The sequence below is a fragment of the Rhea pennata genome, chromosome 2, assembly GCF_028389875.1.
Source record: "Rhea pennata isolate bPtePen1 chromosome 2, bPtePen1.pri, whole genome shotgun sequence".
NCBI classification, from domain to species: Eukaryota; Metazoa; Chordata; class Aves; order Rheiformes; family Rheidae; genus Rhea; species Rhea pennata.
In genome coordinates, this window is record NC_084664.1 from 122,427,661 (window position 1) to 122,451,023 (window position 23,363).

The following is a 23,363-nucleotide window of genomic DNA, read 5'->3' on the forward strand; positions in this document are numbered from 1 at the left end:
GGAAGTCAATTTACAGGAAGTTGTAGCTATGTAGTTTACTAAATTTTGGAAGAAAAAGTCCTAGGAGTCATCCAAAAATATGTGCTGGCAAGCATCTAAGCAAAAACAAAACAAGCACAAAACAAAAACAAACAAGCACAACAAAAGAAACAAACAAACAAGAAAAGCAGCTTCATTAAAAGCCAGTTAAGACTGTGGATGAACATGGCAGTTTCCTGAAGAGGTCACCACCAGCAGAGTCAGAAAAATTCAGTGAGTTAATGTTTATGTATGTTTTACACATTAAAAAATCCTATGTCTCATTATGGCAGCACTGGTAGAGTAAGAACAATAAATAAAACAAGAACTAAAATATTATGCAATGGTGGGAAATGATTTTAATAGAAATGGACAATCCATAAACAGGATTATTTTTCAACTTACAAATGTAAGAGCCAAATTTTTGGTCATACCCCAAATACAGAGCAAGTGAGTAATAAATTGGGCACAGGTATCATAAATCTTATTTTTGCTTTGTCTTCATCTTTGAGTTTGAGTTTTCCTTTAGTTTGGCTTATGTCAATCAAATGGCAACCTTGTACAAAGTAGGTGCAGCCTACTTTAGTACAGTTAGGGAAAAAGGAATATCTTGCAGTTTCTTTTTTTAGTATTTGGAAAATATAAAAATTTATAGATGAATTAGCCAAGACCAGATTTTAAAATATTGTTCAAACTTTAAGATAAGCAGCAATTTAATTATATAAAATATATTTGGCATTATATTCAATCTGTTCCTATTTTTATAAAAGTGTCACAGTATTGTTCAGACTAGGTTTAGGGGGGGTTCATCAAAACCTAAGTAGCTTCTCAGACCCTTTCAGTAATCGCAATGTCTTTCTCTCTTGACAATATTGTCCTATAATCATTGTTTTCCACTGTGCATTTGCATTAAATGTGACTGGCAATAGTGCTTATATGATTTATGGTATTAGTGTAAAAAGTTATGTACTGAGATTTGAAAATGACCTCACCAGGTGACAGTATATTTCTTTCACAGAGAACAATTTTTTTACTTTGAATGATGTTAATACCAGGCTAATTGTTAGCATATTTATTTACTGTTTTAATAGAAAATGGTTCTGTCTATCCCTTCTCAAGGAACAATAGCATTTCTGAAGTCAAGTGAAGAAACTCAATAATCCTTGAGTGAAACATTAATGCACCTCAAGTATTAAGTTGCAGAAATTACAGGAAATTGGGACAGAAGTGAAGGGAAGGCACAGGAAAAAAATCAAAACCCAGAGAGAAAGGAGAGACAGGTTTCCGGCTTAAGGCTGCACTCAGGAAATGCAATGCCCAGAGGTAAAGTTTTGCGTAAAACTGAAACCCATCTGTATGAGGCACACAAACTGGCTGACAGCCTTTCAGCTTCATGAAATTCATGGACAGGCTATTGAACATACCAAAAGGACAAAGAGCTATAAATTCCTTTTAATTTTTCTAATCTTTTAAAATTTCTGTATATCTGTCCCTAAACCTGTCAACTGCTTTGTTCGTCTTTGGAGCATGCGTATTTCCTTTGACCTTCACTCATGCCTGGTGAGTGACTCAGGGTGACTGGCATAACCATAAATATGTTGTTCCTAGTGGAGAAGGGTCCTATAAAACAAGCCTACTGCCTATTTTGCAGTGCTGCCCTTGCACTGTTGCACATGGAGCTGAGGAACACCCTTCTTCTAAGTCATTCAAGCCAGCTTAGGTGTTAGTAATGCAGCGTGAGATAACTCCTCGTGGCAAATGTTAGCCTGAGTTTCACTTGCACCCTGCTTTTCTGTGTTCCCTTCCCCCTCTCCCCCCAGATTTGTAACTTGAACGAAAACAAAGATTCCGCTCTTAGGATCAGAAGCCACCTCCTATGAAGGATATTCACATATTCACATATATACAAGGGTATTCAGTACCGTTTTCTATTTCCCTTTTCTCTCATCTCAGTTGCAGAATAAAAATACAGTGACTGTTTTACAATTCGTGGAAAGACTGAAATTTGTTCATTATGTGATGAATTCTTGAGAATAACAGCTATAGTTGTATAAAACCATGATCAGTTTATGGTCAGTTCACAGAAAATGGTACACATGGTATGCGGTTTTAATGCAGAAATAATGATACCAGTATATAAAAGGTTTTCTTTTTTCTCTTTTTCTCTTCTCCTTTTTCTTTGCCCACCCCCTAATATTTCCTGTCCATTTACATACTGTCTGACTATAACCAATAGGACTTGTATAATCAAGAAAAGCTTCTGGAAGGGAACACAAAAAAATACAACTATCACATTGTAAATTTAATTACTGCAGTATAAATATGTTCAGCATTTGGTGTAGCTACTTTTTTCCCCAGAAGGCTCTAGTACATTCACTGCGTTTCCAAGAGACCTCTGATCTCATTTAGTGAACGAAGGAGGGACAGATTTTCCACAGGACTAAAAGTGTTAGGTGTTGTTCTATTTTGATATTATGTCCTCATCTCTAGATAATGTAGTCTCTACTCTATGAATCTGTAGCCTAGAAATTAGATTTTTAGAAAATTTGTCGCTAAATGTACAGGTAGTGATATATCCACAACTGCATATGGGGACTTATTAAATAGAAAGCATTATTTTTGTTTGATTAAGGATCCCTTTGAGTCTTTGGATTTGTGTCCTGATTAATAGGAAGCAAAAGGTGTATATATTTTGCCCTCTGAATGTTTCTGAAGCAGTGCTATAGACGAGGGGTTTAGATTTTAAAGTTTCATACATAATCATAGGATGTAATCTATATTCCATCTAATAATAGCAGAGAGTAAATCCACACAACTAATTTAAAGAAGTCCTTGTTCAGTCCCCATAAATATTCAGAGGAAAGCAGAGGAAAAATCAGAGCACTCCCATGGGATCTGGGATGCTTTTGGGGCCAGGGAAAATATCATCCAGAACTGACTCAACATCATTCCCTTATGTCTATAAAAACAAGTACCCATTAGTTTGTGTAAGACTGCTCTAAACAGCTAGCCTTTTTCATTATCCATTATTTTTACTGTGCTTAGGTTAAATTCTGGCTCTGTGAGCAGCCCACATAACTAGGCTGTGTGCTAGGGGCTCTGCAGGGGTTGCTGAAAAAACTCCTCTCTCACAGGCAAAGAAAATTATTGATAGTAAAATTGCTTCATAGAGTAGCCTTTAGTTTTTGTTCCCTGCATACAACAAATCCAGTTCCCTCTTGCTATTTCTCCTGAAATCCCCATCCTTGACAAGATAGGCTCCATTGTATAACCATATATTTACGAAACAATTGTTTCACTAGTAATGATTTTTTAAAAATACTTACACCATCAATTTAAAGAGGGTCCTCCTTGCTTCCTGTGTTACCATTTTGTGTTGTTGACCAGGAAATGAGCCTGGGAACAGGAAGTCATACAAGCTCTGTTTTATAAGTTTATGCAGAGGAGAGGTTATCAATCCAAATTAGAGGTCCTGTTAAGAGGCTTTGCCAATATTTATTTTCTGTTTGCTTTTGAAGAATATAGACTATACTATCAGCTTGTGTAAAGTAGCAAATTTCCCTTGAAGTCAAGAGAGCTAGTCTGATTGACACCAGCTGAAAATCTGGCTTGAGCTTTTAAAAATCATTGTGATCAAATGTTGACATTATTTTTCTTGAGTAGTATGCTGGCTGGCAAAAGTGAAAAATGAAACAAAACTTTGAGGGATGGAATAGTTTTAGATATGCACCTTCAAAGTGGCTGAGACAATGAGCCATTATAGGGATAAGTTTCTTCCAAATGGTGGTAAATTTAGCAGATTTTTTTATATATATATTTCCAAAGCCATGGCCTTTAAACCAGATAATCCGATCATTATATAGCCCTGGCAAAAAGAAATCGAGGGAGCATTGGCAAGCAGCTGCATGAAGCCCAGAGATAAAGTCAAGGAGACTGTAAATCCATCTCCAACAGATTCAGAACTGCAAACATTAAGACCAGCTTATATAAGGGAAGGAAGAAAATGCCAGGCTCAGGTAAAATCTTGGGCAGGGAGGTCTCCTGCAATAAATCCATTTCCCCTTTCTGCAAAATAAATTCTATCTTCTTTGAAAGAATATGTTCCTGTGTCATGGTGTACTAACCCTGTTCACAGAAGTAGGAGGTGCCAACAGGTTTGCCAAGTAAAATAGCCAGTAGCCAGGGGAATATACTCTACTGGATCATAGCATAATGCCCCAAAGAGATGCGGAGAGATACAACAGTTAAAAAGTGTGTAGTGGTGAGAATGGAGAAAGATCTGAGAAGACTAAGCCTGCTTGCAGGACTATAAGCAATCCTATTCAGGCTGTTCAAAGTGAAATGAGAGCAAGTCTTTCTTTTTGGATAGGGAAGCAAATGATTTGCCTCCAAGAAAGGTATTTTGAATAATCTGTATGTGTCTTTGTTAGCCTTTTTTTTTTCCCTCTGAAATAAGCTCCTGTTGTTTTGAACGTTCTGTAATTCTTGCCACTTCCTCAAACATTTCTAACCATGAAAGCCTCCCTTCCTTTGTTCCACGCAGAGCTGTTCCGGGGAAATCAGACAAAGAACGTTTTCTTACATCAGTTCATTCATCACACTCAGATCTCTCTGTCTATTGAGAAAGCTAATGTAGAAAAGATTTGCTTTTCTCAGAGTATTATCTCATCTGGTGGTACTCCAGAGTTTCCTTCTTTAACATTAAATCTTGTGTGTCAAGATTTAGCTTTAGCTGATGTAAATTGGCATAAATATATTGTCAGAATAATTTAGGTCTGAAGAGGGCTGTCAGTAATCAAAAGCCTGAATTACACTCATCTAAAGTAGCAAAACTAGTCATCACTTTTAGTAGACTGTCTCATATTGGAAAGCACGTGTTTTCAAGTCGGTTTTGGGGGCTCCTGGCAGTGGAAATTGAAGACACTCTGTTTAGAGCTAGATAAAGCTCAAAGCCTTCTAGAGACACATGATGAGTCTTAAATCTTTTTTTTTTTTTTTTCCCCTTTATGGAGAATAATATAGAAACATGACTGCAGTATAACATCAAGAGTAGTTTTTGTCAGTATCCAAAGACTGTCTGCACCTAAGGAATGAGAAATAGCAACTAATCCCAGCATGAAATTTCCTGGGCCTACAGCTGCTGTTTGAGCAGACTACTCACAGGCTGGTAGGAGACATTAGAAGCAAGGCATAAATACGACATTTTCTGCCTGTAGACCATCCGAGACTTGAATGTTCTAGTAAAATGCATTAGTGACCTTTTTATAAAGGTCTCTCCTTCTTAATGCACTTAGCACCAAGATGTTATTTAGACTATGCAGTGACAATTGTTCTCCCCTCACTAGTCACCTTCATACCACTGACATAGCTAAAATATTATGATACTTAATATTATAATACTTATTTTGGTTAACAACTGGTTTCTTTCAGAAGTATAAGTAGAAAAAGCAGAGCTATTCTTCCCTCAGTTATTTTGAGGAATATCACAGATATTGGTGGGACTTTTCTGGTGATTTACAGCTGAAAGGGTAAGCTGGCCTTTTGTTCATCAAATTTTCAGTATTTTACATAACAATGAACACCGTGCCTGCTGCATAACACGGCTTGCTCAACTGTGTAAGGCACAAAAACTGTCAGTGGTCAGTACTGTCACTGTGCTGAAGACGCCTTTGTCACCGCGCTTGCTCATACCTGCTTACGGTGCGGCAAGACTCCCACCCTCCCTCTCCTCTCTGTGATTTCACACGAACGTTTCCAGCGACAGAGCCCGGCAAGGAGTCTGCCATCCTTCTAGCCCCGCTGTGCAGCGCAGTATCACCACAGACATCCTCTCAAGATTTTATCTTTCTTTGTAACTCCCACCTTTGACTAGGAGGGGAAAGAGGCAGTTACTCTCTTGCTGAGACTCAAAGCAGCTGGGTTAGGTGGGAGGAGAGACACCTCCTCTGCTTCACAGTCGTATCTGTCACTAGACACGAGCTATGAGAGCGAGAGTTGGGAAGCAGCTTCAACTGCGCAGTTTTAGCAACTCCTGGGTCAAACCCAGAAGTTGTACTGCAACAGAAGTTTCCCAGCTAACCTACTATCTAGCCAGTAGATTGTAAGAAAGAAATTATTTCCTTTACACTGGCTTTCTGGGGACACAAACTGGATTTCTCATGAGCAGATTTCTTTGCTCTGAAAGGCCAACCCACATTTTATAACATCTTTTGTAACTCTTGTTGCCAATGTAAAATCTCTGGATTTTCACTCCTAACACATTGGTGTCTGGGAATTTGTATGTCTGGAGAATATAATGGGATTTTACTGATCAATGAACTGGTAGAAATACACAGTGAATTACAGACTAGAGGGAACTTACAAAGGGAAGAGGTTTTTGAGTTGAGTAGACTACAGAAATTTAAATTCATTTTTTAACAATAATAATGGTTCTTAGTATTAAAATGTCCCCTGCTGTTTTTAGTATTTCCCTACTTTACAATCTCTAAGGTAAAAAGGAGCTTTCAAGTGTTATTTGAAGGTTATCAGATTTGGGATAGCAACCAGATTTGAGATAGTAACCAGCTAGTTTTAAACTACTATGATCAATCTTCATTAAGATTTATTCTTTGCAGTGTAGCAGCACCTACCACTTCTAGCCACCATGTATTAGATACAGACGCATAAGTTTGTCTTCTAGTGCACCACAGTGCCCTGCTTTTCAGTATATAAGAGACATTTCTCATATTCTCAGAGGCCTCAGATATTCTAGTCTTTAACTGCACACTAGTTTCACCTTTCTTGTGGAATGCCAAATTCTGTGTCACGCTATGAACATTAAGTCATTCAGTATAATACTAGGGATGTTAAGTATTTATGGGAATCAATGGGAAACTGGATTGAAAATCTAGCTTTCTTGGGAGTCACAGATGGCAATTGGATCAACTGGTTCTGAGTTGTTTCTGTGCTGTACTGATGTAAGAAAACTCAAATAACAACTGAATGTCTTCGAGAGGTTATGGTGGAACTGGTAGTTTTCCTTCCATGACAATGATAGTATATTTTAGCTGTTTTGACTGGACTGTACTTCTCCAGGTATCATAACACAAAGCTATAAATTGAGTTGAAGCATTGCCAGAAAAGAAGTCCTAAATCAAAGAGAAATATTTTTTATTGTGTAGTAGAAGGCAACAGCACATCTCATTCTAGGTGCGAGTTTCTCATTCCTAGCACAAACCTTTACATATTCTTTGTAGATAATAGCCATGTAGCTTATGGAAAATGGCCTTAAAAAGATGTGACCTTTGAAATTGCTGGGGGAGAAGCTTTAAAATATAAATTGAATTAACATTAGCGTCAAGAAAAGAATAACTGAATAACAATCAGGAAATCCCTGAATATGTTTGATATAATATGCCCAAGCCCTGACCTACCGGCAAAAGGGCAAGTTTTTATCAGTAAGCCGCCAAACCCCTCAATCTTTATTTAAAAAATGCGAACTGTTCTAATTTACCTCACAATTTTTACTACGAAAGTGAGAAGGTATCAGAGCATTTCACAAAACCATTTGTTGAATCAGTTATAGCTGTGCCAGAGTAGGACTATCACCTCCACTGCAGCAAGCACTAAATCAACTCATACAATGTAGTTCTTTGTGTGCAGGACTGGGCTAAATCCAAAATCCAAAATGAGACTAAGTCTTTTTGCATAAAGCGATTGCTCTGTTTCTGTGCTTAGCACTGCCTGCAGCCCAAAAGGTCTTGGAGTCATTCTAACACAATAAAAGAAATGCTTATTCAGAAGACATGCTCTTTCTCTAGGAAAAAAAAACCACCACCACCAACAAGAAACAGATGGATTATAACAGATACATAAGGAATGAAGACTGAGTTGACTATGGGGAGATTTATTTAGTAAATGTTTCCAATTTATCTTTGGGATGTACAGTAGCAGCAATTCATGACAGGTCAGAGCCAACTTGCTATTTACATTGGGTATAAACAAGCCTAAGTGAATAATTAAGCAACTGAAGTACTTGTTTTTCAAACTGCAGGTTAAGTTTAGAAGGCTTAGTACCTCACAGCACTTTTTGTTTCTTGAGAATGTTTGCAAACTACTATACTAAAAATAATTAATATTACTATAAATAGTAATTATAGTAATATTACTATAAATTCTGAGGAGTCTCTCAACCTTCGGAAGTAATTCTGTAATGATACTTGAGCAGATCTAATGCAACTGGAGTATTTTTAAAATTTTTCTTGAATTTATTCTCAGATGATGTTCCAAATAAGGATACATTTTTCATAACAATATTAATTCAAAAATAACTGCAAACTAACCAAGTAGTCTGCTAAATGCTATCTAAAAGCCAATCCAGAAGTAATGATTACTTTTAGCAGCCATTATAAATAAAGATTTCAAAAGAGATCAGTGCTAGTATTGTTACTACTAGATATAGCAACTTTTGTTCAGCTGAAATAATGGGAATCTTTTGAACAACTGAATTTATTACTAAGCAGTCAGCATGTGCTGACATTTTTATTTTATTTTAATGCTTGTCCTTATTCATATTGTTTGGCCAGTGTACCACAGCTCTTAACCACAACTTCACTGTTAGCGTTCAGACATTCACCCCGTTGTTAGTAAAGACAGAAACAACATTGGATGCAGTGCTGGGGCAAATACTGAATTGAATAATAAGCGTAATTATTGTAGGAATCAATGTGGGATCAAGATATGGGAGTGTCAAGACTGAACATTTTGTTCATCTTTTCTTTACTTTACTTTCCTCTCTTGGTCCCTCCTATTTTTGTGTGCATTATGATATTGGATTGGTCTGATTAGGGGCTTTTGGGTACTGCTAGAAAAAGTACTTTACAAAGAGCTTTGATGGGTTTTGTAATGTAGAGCTCTGTCTCATAGCAACCAGACTAAGATGAACAAGACATTTAACACAGATCATTGAACAGCTGATGGCAAATTTCAGGTGTCACATTATCATTTTGTGGTAATTTGAAGTAGGAATCACATTTTATTGTTTTTGTATAACCCCTAGCACATGACAAGGGCTTCTCATTTAATAATAATAATAATAGCAATAACAATCAACAAACAATAACAATGACCATATTTAAAATACTATTTTAATAATTTACTCCTGGCAGCAAAGTCAGGCTAAAGCTGAGGTTGATGGTATGACTTCTTTTCCCATACACACAGTGTATGTGTTTACATAATCACTTGCAATTTTCTGAATAATAAAGTATGCTATCATCTGTATTTCTAAAGCCTTTTAAGATGCATGTTGTGCATTAAATAAAATAAAACTCTTCAGGCTTTCCATTCCCTGTACAGTTCCCCAGAGTTCCACAGATACTATAAAAAGCCTTAAGACATAAAATACAGGCATATGACAATATAGTATTTCACACAGTACTTATATAAATTTCCAAATAGAATATTACACTACATGAATAATCTTTGTAAATTCCAAATATTTATATTTCTAAATCTGATCCTTTGTATAAGTACAGAAATTGCAGGAAGTAAACTTTCCCTTGTGCATTTGCAGGAAGCTGGGTTATCTGAGTGTTAAGTCAAATTTAAAACATACTTCAAAGCAACTGTCACACAGAAGATATTGTTTATGTAACTTGGTTACATCTCTGCCATGTGAAGTAAATTGTCATACATTTTTATGTATAGCTGTATCAGTATAGGCAAAAAAAAGTTATTTTTGTCCTTTTAAATCATCTGATATTCCAGCTGAAGTCTGACATTTACATAGAACTTGAAACTCAGTTTATGTTACAGACTTACTTACACAAACTTACACACAAGTTATCCTAATCTGTGTTTTAGGCTTATTTTTAAAAACACTTTATATATAATTTCTAGATCAGATTATCCCCTATCAAACACAGGGAAGTCTGTAAACGCTCTAAAACTCCCCACAATCCACAAATTTTAGGAAACTTTGCTTAGTTTCCTTAATTTATGTCCAGCTAGTACTATGAGCTACCTGCCAGCATGAGTATGGGTCCCAAGTTCCCTACAAGTAAAGAATCTTCATGTAGATATCAAAATAGTGAAAGAAGACAGTTTAAGATTTATCTGAGTCTGACTGCCTTGCTTTCATGCTAACTCCTACTTAGTTACAAAATTAGCTCCTCCAGAAGAGAGTGATGCAGATGATGCAGAGAAATGCCTCAATTAATGCTTACAGACAAGTTCATTAGGGGAGCACACTATACTTGATATATGCTTGACCCCTTTCTAAATGCTTCCTGTGCCCTCCTTTCCAAAAGATTCCTCATGGAGCACATGTAATGGGAAATATCACAGGATTACAGGAATAGCCTCAGATGTATTCTTCCGTGCTTCACACATGCTCTAAGGTCCTATCGCATCTCACGGGTTTACATTCTTACATTCCTTTTTTAAAAAAATTAAAATTGGCACATAGCGAAGTACTAAAGTAGTTTCTTTCTTCTTTTTCTTTCTTTTTTCTTTTTCTTTTTTTTTTTTTTTGACAGAGAATTGCTATTGATTAGCTGTGATATTTCTTATGGGTCATTTACAGGTCCTTCATGGGAAGCAAACCAAATATGAATAGTATGAAGCTTTACTTTCTTATTGATTACCCTTTTGTTTTTTTAATCCTAAGATGAGATCATGATTTTGTAATTGTTTGGTTAACCAAACAAATTTTCAGCATTTAAAAGCTGACTTTCTTCCATATTTTTTCATTATGCTATAGCATGCGACCTAATACTGTGAACAATCACCAAGTATATAGTTACTTCTGGTGTATATATATAAAAAAAAACAACAATGTGTAGCTCTCACTCTATACCTGCTTAAAAGTGTCTTCTCATTAACTTTTACTACCTACACTTCACATAGGAGAGAATTTCTCAATAAGCAGAAGTTAGGTGGAGTATTCAGGTTATAAAAGGGTAGAATCATTGCATGTAGAAAAGCAGTAGGACTCCAAAGTTTTGTAGCAGCAAATGTGAGGAAAAGGTTGCTCATTTCCCTTTCTTATTGCTTTTATGTTGATTAATAGAGCTGCTCAAAGTAATCGTTTACATGTGCAGGATGTCAGAGCCACCTCTGTTCCTGCTAAGCATTAACAACGATGGCATGCCACCACTGCACTGCCCCTGCCCTCTGGAAACTCCTAGCAAATGGGATGGTCTTCGTGGCTGAGAGAGAGGACAGAAAGCAAAACCATGCAGAAGAATAAGACAGATATCAATAATAAATGAGATACGAAAACAATGTATGAAAGAGGCAGAAATTTGGTGTGGGAGACACATTTCCATATGTGACGTTTTGGTTGTGACTACAGACGTATCTGTGTCATTCTCTCGGACTTCACTCTAGCCCGTCCCCCATGGGGCTCTGTCAGAATAGAGCGTAGACGTCCTCTTTGCCCTGCCCGAGACTCTGGAGCACCCAGCAGGCTTCCTGAGGGATCCCACAGCAGCTCTGTGGGGCCAGTGGCCGGGGAGGAGATCATGGGAGCTGCTCAGCTGCCACATCAGGCTGCACGGAAGCAACCAACTTGCCAAGAGATGGGAACCACATCTGTTTCATATTGTTTTGTCCGGAATGTGCCACTCATCAGTTCTGTGTCTCCTTAACTTCAGAAATGGTTTTACTCCATTTATGTTCTGATAACCCACCCGCGGATACTGAAAGCCCTTTTACTGTTTTTTATTTTGCTTCCTTTAAGGAATGATGGTGCAAGTCCATCCCAAACCTTCGAATAGCTTGGAGGGCAGTAACAGTCAAAAGCTACTGACACAACTGGTATAAATGCTGAGAAATGGTTGACCACAGTATCGCAGAATCTATATAAAACTTCTTTCAATGGCTCCCTCCCTCCTCCTGCAAAAACAGTTACCCATCAAAGATGCCTTGTCTCCCTCATCAGTTGCATAGATTCCACAACTGGAACTTAAAAGTTTACCCTTAGCTTTATGAGGCTAGAAAGAATCATTTTTTTTATTTTTATTTATATATATATATATATATACGTACACCCATATATACATATGTACATATATGTACGTATAAACCCCAACAAATGTAACTAGGAATATTTCTCACTAGCAACCTTTACCAACAGCACTAAAGAGCTGGACTGAATAAAATGGTGGCTTTTTTACAGTCACTTTCTGACACAGAGTTCTGGATTAAAATGAGAAAACAATCTGTTTCCAAATATCCTGGTCAAAACTTGAAAAAACAGCTGAAAGATTTATTCATAAAACTCCCAATGTAATTAGTGGAAGCTGTGTGCCTAAATTGCCTTTTCATCTTTCAAAACCTCAGCCTCGCCTACTGCTAGGTCCTACAAGACATTTGTAGTGTGTAGGTCAGCAAAAACAGTAAACATTGTGTGGCTGCTATTTTAGTTCTGGAGGTAAGGCATACAATCCAAAAATAAAGGCTGTCAAATGTGCTCTATGTAAATTAATTTTATTCAAAAGAGGTTAAAAAAACTGACAAAGCTTGCCTAACTACATGAGGTAGTACATGTAGCAAAACAGAAGGCAGAATATAGTACTCTGAAATATGAAGAATATCAGTAAGTTTACATGTTGGAAACAACAGAAACAAAAATACCAAAAATAAAGTTTAACAGCTTTTCAGTCTTAAAGCACAATACACTTTTCATAGAAAGAAACATCGTATCACCATTACATGTTCTTCATATACCATAATATGGTAAAATTAATGCACAAGGCTGTTCACCATAAATGAATTAAAAAAAAATGGTGAAGCAACGAATGACTTATTCATCACTGGGCTCCGTACCACTATACTTCCCGGCCTGCAGGAGTATTTGCCAGGTTATGAGGAGCAAAGTTAGCCTTTGTTACCATTTTCTTTAAGATTTTCGTTAACATTTATGCTCATATCTATATATAGCATACAGACACCATGTACGGTTCAAGGCCTCCAACTTGCAAACTTTTTGCATGTGTACATTTCTACACTTTTGCTGAAGCCCATTTAAGTAAATAGAGTGAGTCACATGGTAAAAGTAAAGTAGAGATTTGCAGAACTGATGGTTTATTCCTTAATTTCAGTTTGTTCCATTTCTCAATATGAACAAATTATCTTTTAGGCTCAGGTCTTCAAAGACTATGCAAATTTCTCTCTCTCTCTCTGGTAGGTGAATACATGAAGAACTGGGCCTTAACGTATTGATTATATGAACTAAAAAGCTTAGCAGCATCCAATAAACATTTTATTTATTAATATATTGAAGAAATTAAAACATGAATGGCCCATTCTCTCAGAAATATTTCTGTAAAGAACACATGCTAATATGACCCAGGACTTCTCCACATTTTCCATTTTATTCAAAAATAGGTATGTGTACTTGTTATGATTAGCATGAAATTGAAAACAGTCTAACTCTTCATTTATGTTTGCATGGCTAATGCTACTTTAAATCATAAAAATTAATATATATATATTTTTACTTTAAGGCATGATTTATTATATTGAATTATTGGGATGGCTTCTTTTATGTACATTGGAAACAAAAACTCAGGCCTCCCTATGGTATAGTTTTAAGATTATTGTTAGTGGCATATATGAAGCACCATACAATAATATGTTCAGATGAAGAAAATAAAGAACATTTATGAGCTTCAAATTAATTATATAGGAGTAAATGCTAAGAAAATATAGCAATATTTAACACAGGATTCAAAATATTGTTATATACCATCATAGATTTTCAAATTACTTTTTCTCCCATGTTTACTTTTACAGATTTCTTCATTAAGATATATATGCAATTTAAACTTTTTGGTGGAAAGCAGTAGGTATCTTCTGTACAATAATGTTACACTTTTATACAAATTTTAGGAATTATAAGAAATGACCTTTATTATTCTCTTCTATGCACTCTGGTTTTGTTTGCCTGTTAAACATTTTACTTACTAGACTCAAACAACAGCGAACACTCTGAATGCCTTGCTTCCTGGAGGATTCTGTAAACTGAAACACAAAAACGTTCCTGGTGTTATTTTTAAGACCACAACACTCCAATGACAACTTTTCTGAACTGTTAAATACAACTCTAACAGTCCTGTGACTCTTGTGAGACTACACATAACTTTACCTAAGAAACTTCAAAAAGTTGTAACCAAAAGAAAAAACTATTAAAAATAAAAATTAAAAAGAAATCTTTAAAAAAGCTTTTAGGAAAAAAGGAAAACAAAAAACATACAACACATACATCTTACATTCATCATTTTAATAACTATATAGACATCTAACCTGCTGACCTAACAGATTGCTTGTGCATAGTTGTCTATATGCTGGACAAATTTCTAAAAGAGAAACAATATTTTATAAAAGCAAAGGGAATGCATTTAAAATATTGATAACTTTCTAAATTGATAAATAACTTCAAAACAAAGCAAACAGGAAAAGCAACTGTGATGAAGCATCTTGAAAAGAAGGGTGTCATGTCCTATAAACTGAACTAACATGTCACTTTTAATGGTCTCATGGTTTTCCCCCTTTCCCCTTCAGAAATCCTACATGAGGCATATCTGAGAAGGAAAGGGAAATGCAAGTGAGAGTTAGAAAGGATGCAACTTTCAATAGAGTAAGTTGGCAACTGTACTACAATGCATCACCTTCGGCTTCACACAAAACTTATGTAGGACTGCTCTCCAAACCACTGATCTTTTAAACCTCACCAAGACTGTAAAGTTTAAATATTCATTCAACACTTTTTCTGGCTACTTCCCTGCTCAGTGAGGAGATTTAGATGGAGAACAAAAGTAGCTGTAAGGAAGAATTCTTTCTGAGGGAAACTAAATCGTCATGGGGAAACTGGATGGTCATGGGGAAAAAAGCCAAAAATGTGTAAATGAAGTAATTAATGTTAGACAAATAAAAGCTGTATTTTACAAGTTTCCATTTTTTTTGTAAAGTTTGTGAGGAAAAAGGGCATCATCACACACTGTTATTAAAAATATGAAAAAAACCCTCGAACCCTCTATTCTTTTCTCACTAACAAGTTCTCTAAAGAACTGAGTATAATTTCAATGAACTTCCACAGCACCTCCATGTGTTTCAGAAAAAAGCACTGTTAAAACCAAACTATTTAAAAAACAAACAGAAGTGAAAAAAATGTGCCTAAATGTTTTGTGAACATCATGTATGAACCAGGCTCACAGGTTCAATACTATGTAAATCGATAATGAACAAACTGATGTACTTGGGACCAGTTACAAGCACTGGTCTGTTGTGGACCCTCCAACTCAGCAGAAAGAAATCACTGATGCTAGTTAAAGAAAAAAGAATCCCAAAGAAAGTAAAGGCAATTTTCTTATCAAATATTTTGTTAGTTGCAATAGAATCAGCAAAATAAACAAAGGGGTTATTTTATTTCATAAGCAGCTTTTTAGAGTAATGGTTTACAAGCTTAGAGGAGACAAGCTGCTCTGGTACCACCCTTCTCCCACGTGACTGCAGCTGTTACACAAGCTCTGTAAATCACCCATGCTGGCCTGTTTGGCCTATTTGGTTTCTAGTATTGCTCAGGTACAAACAGACACCATGTGAGACCTTTTAAAGATGGTGATCTTATTGACATGAAAAGTAAACAGTAATCTGTTAAAATGGGCTCTGTACCTTTCTGAAAATATCCCATTTTGAAAGGAAGCAATGTACACCTTTCGTTTGTCTACTGGCATAACGTCAACATAACCACCTTGGTTGCGGACTACACCAGCGTGTACTGCTGCCCGGCAGATACTGGACATCTAAGAAAGAATGAGGAGAGATTTAGTTTATATTCATCATTTTTTTTTCAAAACTGGCTAGAAGAAAACTAACAGAGATGTTTAACCCAGATTCTAGAAACTTTGTAAAATTAATCATACAATAAATATGTTATGCTTTGTAGTATTTACATCAGTTTCATAGGAATTAGGCCAGTGTATAGGAAATTCAGCCACTGTGTCTTCAGAGATCTTTTGCAGCCTGGATCAAAAATCATTTATTTCAGTTTATTTTAGTTTAAGAATCAAGAGAAAGTTCAAATTTTTGAATTTTTTTAAAACAAGAGGCTCTATCAGCTCTCAATTCTTCAGTGGCAGAAAGGCAGTGAAAGCCAAATCTAAATCCCATGAATCATTGTCCCACAGATCAGGAAATAGAGTTTATCCTCCACCGAGAGTCAAACAGTAGAGCAGTAAATGCACACTGCCATCGTACTTTTCTAGTAAGAGTCCTGCCCCAAAGGGATACCTTCTTGCAGAACAGACTGCAATAATTCCACAAAAACCCTCAAATAGCAGTGAAATGATCCATATTTGATGCAAACATCACAATTTCCTAGGTAGGCACAGGCAAATATTAAAAAGTAAGGAGGTTAAAGGTATAAACATGAGCATCAAACAGAAGAGGTCTAAAATCATTCCTTAGCTGTGACAGCTGATTAATGGCTTTAGCTCCTTAGCTCAGAGTGAGAGTTAAGAGAGTTAAGAGTCAGAGAAGGTGAAGATTCTCCAACTACTTCTAAAGAAGAACTTTTATATCAGGGCTACTTCTACAAACTTCAGATAGAACAAATTCTCCATGAGATTAACAGGAGTTTCATCTGAATAAAACCTACATTCTCCCAGCATTCATTTCTCATGAAACTATGTAGCATAAATAATATGAACAGAAGAATGGCTCAGTTACAATCTCAGTAATGTTGATTTAAATAACTGGTAGAAACTTGTGACCCTCTACCACTCTTTTAGCGTTATTAAAGCTTGCCAGAAGAATGAGACTGCTTAGATACTGCAGACTGTGGGTCCCAAACTGTTTCAGTACACAGCCCTGCAAAACGTAGCTCAGGCTACAGTGAATCTCCACTTATAACCAAGTTTTGTGGAAAAAAAAAGTCTTCACTGCAATAGGTTTCTCCTCGACCAACCTTAAAACGTAGCCAGTATAAATATCAATAGCTGGTCACACAGACCACTATTTAAACAGGAGTTGCATTTCATCCAGTTATAATTGGAACAATTTCTATCTGTAACTGTAGCTATTTTGTAATCTCAATGCTATATAAAATCAGGAATTTAAAATAGCAATTATTTTCCTACTCTTATTGCAACCACAGAAGTTGTCAGTTTCACTGTTACTGTTACATAGTCTGTATTTTAATATTACAGTATTTCTGAGAGTAAAAGTTTGAAAATATTTATGCAAAGACTTTTTAGCAAAGGCCCTTTTGAGTTTTTCCCTTCACCCTGCTGGCTACAGTTTTTGAACACGCCAGAAGGGATAAAGTTTATGCTCATCAGTACTTTTCTCCTCCTCCCCCCAAGGCTGCAAGACTTTTGCTATATTCTTAACACCAGCAGCCTCCTTATTTTTAGGGTTATAGTGACTTTTATGTATTCATATCATGGGCATACCTACAGACCAGACTGTGTGCAATTTTAAATACACAAGGAAAAAAGAGAAGGCCTCTGTAACACATGCTGTATAGTCTAAAGAAACAAAAGATAAGAGGTATAGATTATTTACAAGCAATTAACTACAGTGATGAATGAGAAGACCACTATTAATTACTATTATTATAATATAGTAGCAACTCAGTTTTTCACTAATACTGGAGAAACGAAAACAGATGCTAGAGTTACAGTTCAGGAGGAGAAGGATTATAGTTTGTCACCTCTGTAATTGTAGCCGATAGGCTACACCTACATTTTCTATAAGTCATTATAGAGACAGATACCTTCATAACTACAGCTGAGGGTAGCTAAGATATTGGTTGTTCCAATGTTATTAGGAAGCTTTTGGTTAAGTAAAAAAGAAAGCAGAAGGTTGGAGGATTTGACAGAAGAGACTGACTGCTTGTTAGAAACTTACTTCCAATAAAAGACAGACCATTTGGAAGGGTTGGTACCACAACTGGCTGTTAGACCTCCAAAGTATGATGGTGAAGCTATTGTGCAACATCTTAAAGCTAAATGCAAGAGGCTTTTATGGAATGAAATGGTAGAAGTCACAGAGGAATGGGGCTGCCAATGTCAACTCGCAGATTGTTTTCAGATGAAAAATAAACTGGCATTCTGATGCTGCTTTGTGGATAAGCATGTAGCATAAATGTGCATTCTGTTTAAATATGTGAAGAATTAAATATGAGTATAAAATAGTAAATATTAATTAACTTTTAGAAAATATTATCTGTTTTCAGTTTTCATAAACTTCTCTTAGCTTGGAGTTCTTTGTCTAAATGGAATCAGAATGCAGTAACATTGCCTGCTCCTAAGGATCTTAAAGCAGCTGCTCACAGTCCCTTGAACTAAAGTGTTATGGTGAAACTCCCATTAATTTAAGCAGAATCATAATTTCACACCTATGTCTATCTTCAATTTCAGCACAGTATTTGTAAGTTAAATTTATATTAGTAATCTTGTAATAGTCCTTGGAAGTCTTTGCCAGAGACTTGTGTTTGTTTCTTTAATTTTCATGAACACACTATGAAGGATACACAAAGCATTATTTTTTAAGTTAACATAAACATTTCATACAGCATTATATGACCCTGCTTTATTGCTGTGCTGTGAACCCTCTGAAATTTGTTACTATTTAACAGGTCATAGCATCTGAATACCAAGCTGCTTAATTATTTTCCTTCTTCAGCTACTCAGCAAAATACCAAATATCTACCATAGCATAGCATTATCTGCAAAGGCATTTTAACCACAAACCTCTCTCCCACAGTATGACTGGACCATAGAACTACTTAACAGTTCTGCTCCTATCACAATGTTTACAATTTACTACAGCAGAGAATTATGAATTAGGGAAATACCTCCATATATGGTTATTAAAACAAAGATTAGTATAGTCAAAATCCTCAGACAATACGAACTCCATCAAATTCTAGAGACAAAAGATGTAGGCTGACCTGTACGAGTCAAAAGGAGTAGTTCAATTTTTTAAAGAATTGCTCAATTAGTCCTCATAACTTAGATTCACTGTTTTTATAAGAGATTGTCTTTGTTAAAATGTCACCTACTGTGAAAACAACAAGATAAATAAAAAACTTAAACTCTCTCCAAATTTTTATAAGGTAACTGGAATGTGGTAACAAAATTCTTGTGCCATATGCACATCTAAGGTGTGTCCACTAAAATAAAACTTTTTTTTTATCAAATAATTCTATAAGTGGAAGAATTTTTAACTTATTTTTAACTTAACTTTAGCTATTCAAAAATACTCATTTTGTTATGTAAATATGTTTATTCTGGCATCTCCACAATCCAGGGACTAAGAGCAAAAACAATGAATAACATCCATATAGGCAGATTCTGCAAGATCATCTCCAAGGGAGCTCTGACAATCACATCAAATCTAATTTGATTCATTTCTCAACATTTTTTTTTACTTTATTTCAATAATGAGTTGATGCTAAAGAGTTTTAAAAATACAAATATTATTAAAATACTCATTGGCATGACATAATACTGAATTTCCAGAAATAAGATTCAGTAAGTTTTAGACAAATTGGATTAACCAAAGTTGAAAAGTGGTGCCAAATCCTCAGTACAGGAAAGCAGGAAATCTCTTTTTTTCCTTAGCCTCCCAATAGGACAAAGTATTGCCATGTGGAAACTATTAGCAGCCAGGCCAGCAGGGACACAAAGCACAGAGATGGCAATGTCTTTGGACCATAAGAAGAATGAGTAATTTGTACTTTTGTCTTCCGACAGTGACATTTACTACAGTTCTTATTTATATCATAATAATGTTATTCAAGAAAGGACCTCCTTGTACTACACACATAGAACAAGGCCATATTTTTGTTTTAAAGACCTTGCAATCTACCTCAAGTCAAGAGAAACAAAAGAGATCAACAAAAAAGACAATCTATGGGGGGAGGGGGAGGATGGGTGTTACATGAAAACTGCACACACAAACATTTATAGACACTGGCTATATGAACTACAGCTCTGATTTATCTGCCTCAGACAAAGAGACAATAGCTAAGAGACTGCAAGAACAGAGGATGAAATAACGGGGTTTTTGATTCAGTTGAGTTAGGAATACTTGCGGCAATCTCGAATAAAAAAGGAATGGGATAAAAAAAAGTAAAAATTGTGTGATGAATCAGAGGACACTGTTTTTCAGTAACATAGAGAAGACAAAAAGCAGTAAAGTATTAAATTATTTTAAGAATAAATGGCTGATCAGGCAAATAGCTAGGAAAGGAAATGTTTGACTAAAATCTCATGAATACTGCAAAAATGGTTTTGTTAACATATCTTTTTGTATCAGTTTTAAAATTTGTTAATGTTTATTTACTTTTTATGAATATTTGTGCAAGCAAATTCTTGTTCATAACATGAATGAATGTGGCCTAAACATTCGCGGAAGTAGTCATATACATATACATAATATATATCTACATACATACACATGTGTATTTAAGCCAAAAGAATTTGCAGGAAAATCACAAAAATTCTATCTGCTTTGTGGAATCATCCATTCAGGACATCAAAACAAAAGTGTCCTCTCAATAAGGAGATGACAAAAGAGAGGCATAAAAAAAAAGATCATTTAGTTATTTCCATCCACTACAGAACTAAAAATGATGTAGAAAGGACAGTAATGCAGGAAAAAAGTTGACTAAACAACAGAATGACAAAAAAGTTGGATCAGTCTGTTAAAGAAATAAGACAATGTCAGATAATTTAAACAAATATATCAAAATTCTTCTACAAATATATAACTATCTACATAGTTACTTCTACATAAGAAATAAGCATAATGAGACTACGGACGTTTATCTTCTGAGTAATTTTTTGGTTAGTTTAATCCTGAGATAAGTTATGGCTGCAACAGGGCAAGGTGAACCAAGGATTTAAGTATTGCCAATACTGAGCAACTCAGTGGGAATTTTGATCAAAAATTGAAAATATGGATCCTATTGAAGTCTACCTTGAGCTTCCAAATAAGTTTCCATATCTTCAGCAGTTGAGTATTACTAATTTAAATGAGATCCTCTAAAAATGAAGAATTTCTAAAAAGATTGTTAGTATATCTTGATTTTTGATTGATTTTTGGTTTAAAAAGTTAGTGTATGGAGAAAGATTACAGATTTATGTTACATCTTATTATCTTTATTTTATATCTTTTCATAGGATTTTGTATTTCATTATACAATGTAAATCACATTACTTACATCAGAATAAATTCGTGTTCCAATTACACGAGCATAATGTGGATTTGCCTGCATACAGTTGTGAGGACAATACACCCTGTGATATTGAAAATAAAGCACATATAGTTATGAAAAATGATTATTACAGTATTACTATATCATATTCAACACCAGCATTACTGAGTATAAATCTAATTGATGACACATACAGATGGTCCATACTGATCAGCCTTTGAGTCTTTGCTACCATGGGCAAAAAGCATTGCTGACATAAACTGAGGTTCAAGCAAGGTACATGAGAACACATCTCTGTGGGTCTGGTTGTCTTCTTTTCCTTGGAATACCAGGTGGTCTCCTTGTTCTATACATGTGAGGTCCAGTAGAAAAGTCAGTGGGAAGAGAGACTGGTCACATCGTTGTATTATCAGCTGTTTCTGCCTCATCCTATCTAACCTGTACAGATTAATACCTTTCTTAGGAAAAAAAAAATCTGGTTGAGGCCTGGCCTGTTATGATGCTGATGACCAAGCCAATGTTGATGAAGATGCTGATGCAAGCCAATTTAGTAATAATGAGGGTGAGTAGTTGATATTTGTGGCTAAAATGAAAACTTTAGGAACATCTCCTAGGTGATTCTAGGAATCTTAGCTCATTCTAGGACACCAAAGAGCTACCGAGAGGAAGACCATCTTTACTTAGGCCCTTTCTATTAACCTTCTGTGAGAAAAACTCTCTGTGGTTCATGCTGCCTCAGCTCTAAAATGCACTGCAACATCCGGAAGCTAACACTAGTATAGGTGACAAGCATCTTATTTGTTAATTATGGTACGGTACAACAAGGAAATGCCACTAAAGCACCAAATCTACTCTGAGAGTGTAAAAATGATCATGTCTTGATGGCTTTGGCACAATCCCACATGGACTGCCCTGGACAAGCATTCTTCCCTGGGACACAATTCCCCTTCTGGTTTGATATCTGGCACACCATAGCCCTCAGGCATGCTACAGTGTTATCAGATGGGCAATCAAAACAGGCTGGATGCAGCTGAGTGAGATTTTTGTCCAAAGGAAGTATGACGTCAGACAGGCCTTTGAAGAGCTGCTGATTTATGATTAGGACATGAGAAGCAAAAATGAGGTTGTACAATCAATGCCTTAACTGACTACTGCTTGTAACACTTGAGACTACACTTTCAGAATTGCAGGCAGAGCCTTGAATGGGTCACTACTGCCGTGAAGTTCTTTAATCTGATACATCAGAATTAATCAGTGTTTTTTAATGTATTTTTTCCAATTTTCTTAAAAACAGGTGCTATTTCTCTCTTAATGAAGCTAGTTCTAGTTTTTAATAATGAAATAGAAAATTAAAGGAGGCAGAAGCATGGAAATTTATCCATCCATTCCTGCATTCCACTCCTTCATTTATTTCTACACATCTTCCATCCAGAAAACCAGGAGTCATAGCCAAACACCAAACAAGTCCACGGACCCAAGTGCTACATGAAGGGATGTTTTCCTAGCAGTTCTGCTTTGTGCTTCCTTCCTGTATTGGCTGTAGGATTGCTATGAAAGTACTCCTGTGGATATCTCCAGCTTAACTTGCGGTAAATCATGCTACAGTGTATTTACCTTTGACTCATCTATGGCTTTAAGAACTGTTACTGATTTCCTTCCTCAAAATATTGAGGCACAGGCTTCTTTCGATGAGTGGAAATGTAGGCTTCAAAGAAACGGCACACACATTTAACTGAAAGCTACTAACTGACATGTAGATCACATCCTACTTTAACAATCTACTTTTATTTTTTTGGAAAAGCAAAACACCCAAACAATTTGGTTACTTCTATGACAAAAGTCTCTATCTATTCCTTTTATTACATGTGTTTTACAGATGGATAAACTGAAGTCAAGTGCATTGTACCAAAGATACATAGGTGTAGTAGTACACAATGAAACAGAAAAATGCATCTTTCTTTGCAGTCTTACTCTAACCAATGACTATTTCCCTATGATATGCCAAAGATCTTTATAGGTAGATCATCTTTATCTACTTGGCCTTCCGCTTAGATCAAAGACTTAAATGTCAGTAAAACATTTCTCGTTTAGTTTTTAAAGATCTGCGCAGGTACTAATCATCTTTGTCAACGAC

At 35.8% G+C, this 23,363-nt stretch overlaps 1 protein-coding gene across 1 annotated transcript in view; it reads right to left on the reverse strand.

Annotated features, from left to right (window-relative positions):
• Positions 1-13,905: 13,905 nt before the first annotated feature.
• The window catches only part of CRISPLD1 (cysteine rich secretory protein LCCL domain containing 1), a 36,128-nt gene continuing 26,670 nt past the window's right edge, over positions 13,906-23,363 (reverse strand). The window contains exons 13-15 of the mRNA XM_062568176.1: positions 21,236-21,311; positions 15,676-15,806; positions 13,906-14,025 (exon numbers count right to left, since the gene is read on the reverse strand). Of these exons, the coding sequence (XP_062424160.1) occupies positions 13,974-14,025; positions 15,676-15,806; positions 21,236-21,311 (259 nt within the window). The 3' untranslated portion in view covers positions 13,906-13,973. The remainder of the gene's footprint in view (positions 14,026-15,675; positions 15,807-21,235; positions 21,312-23,363) is intronic.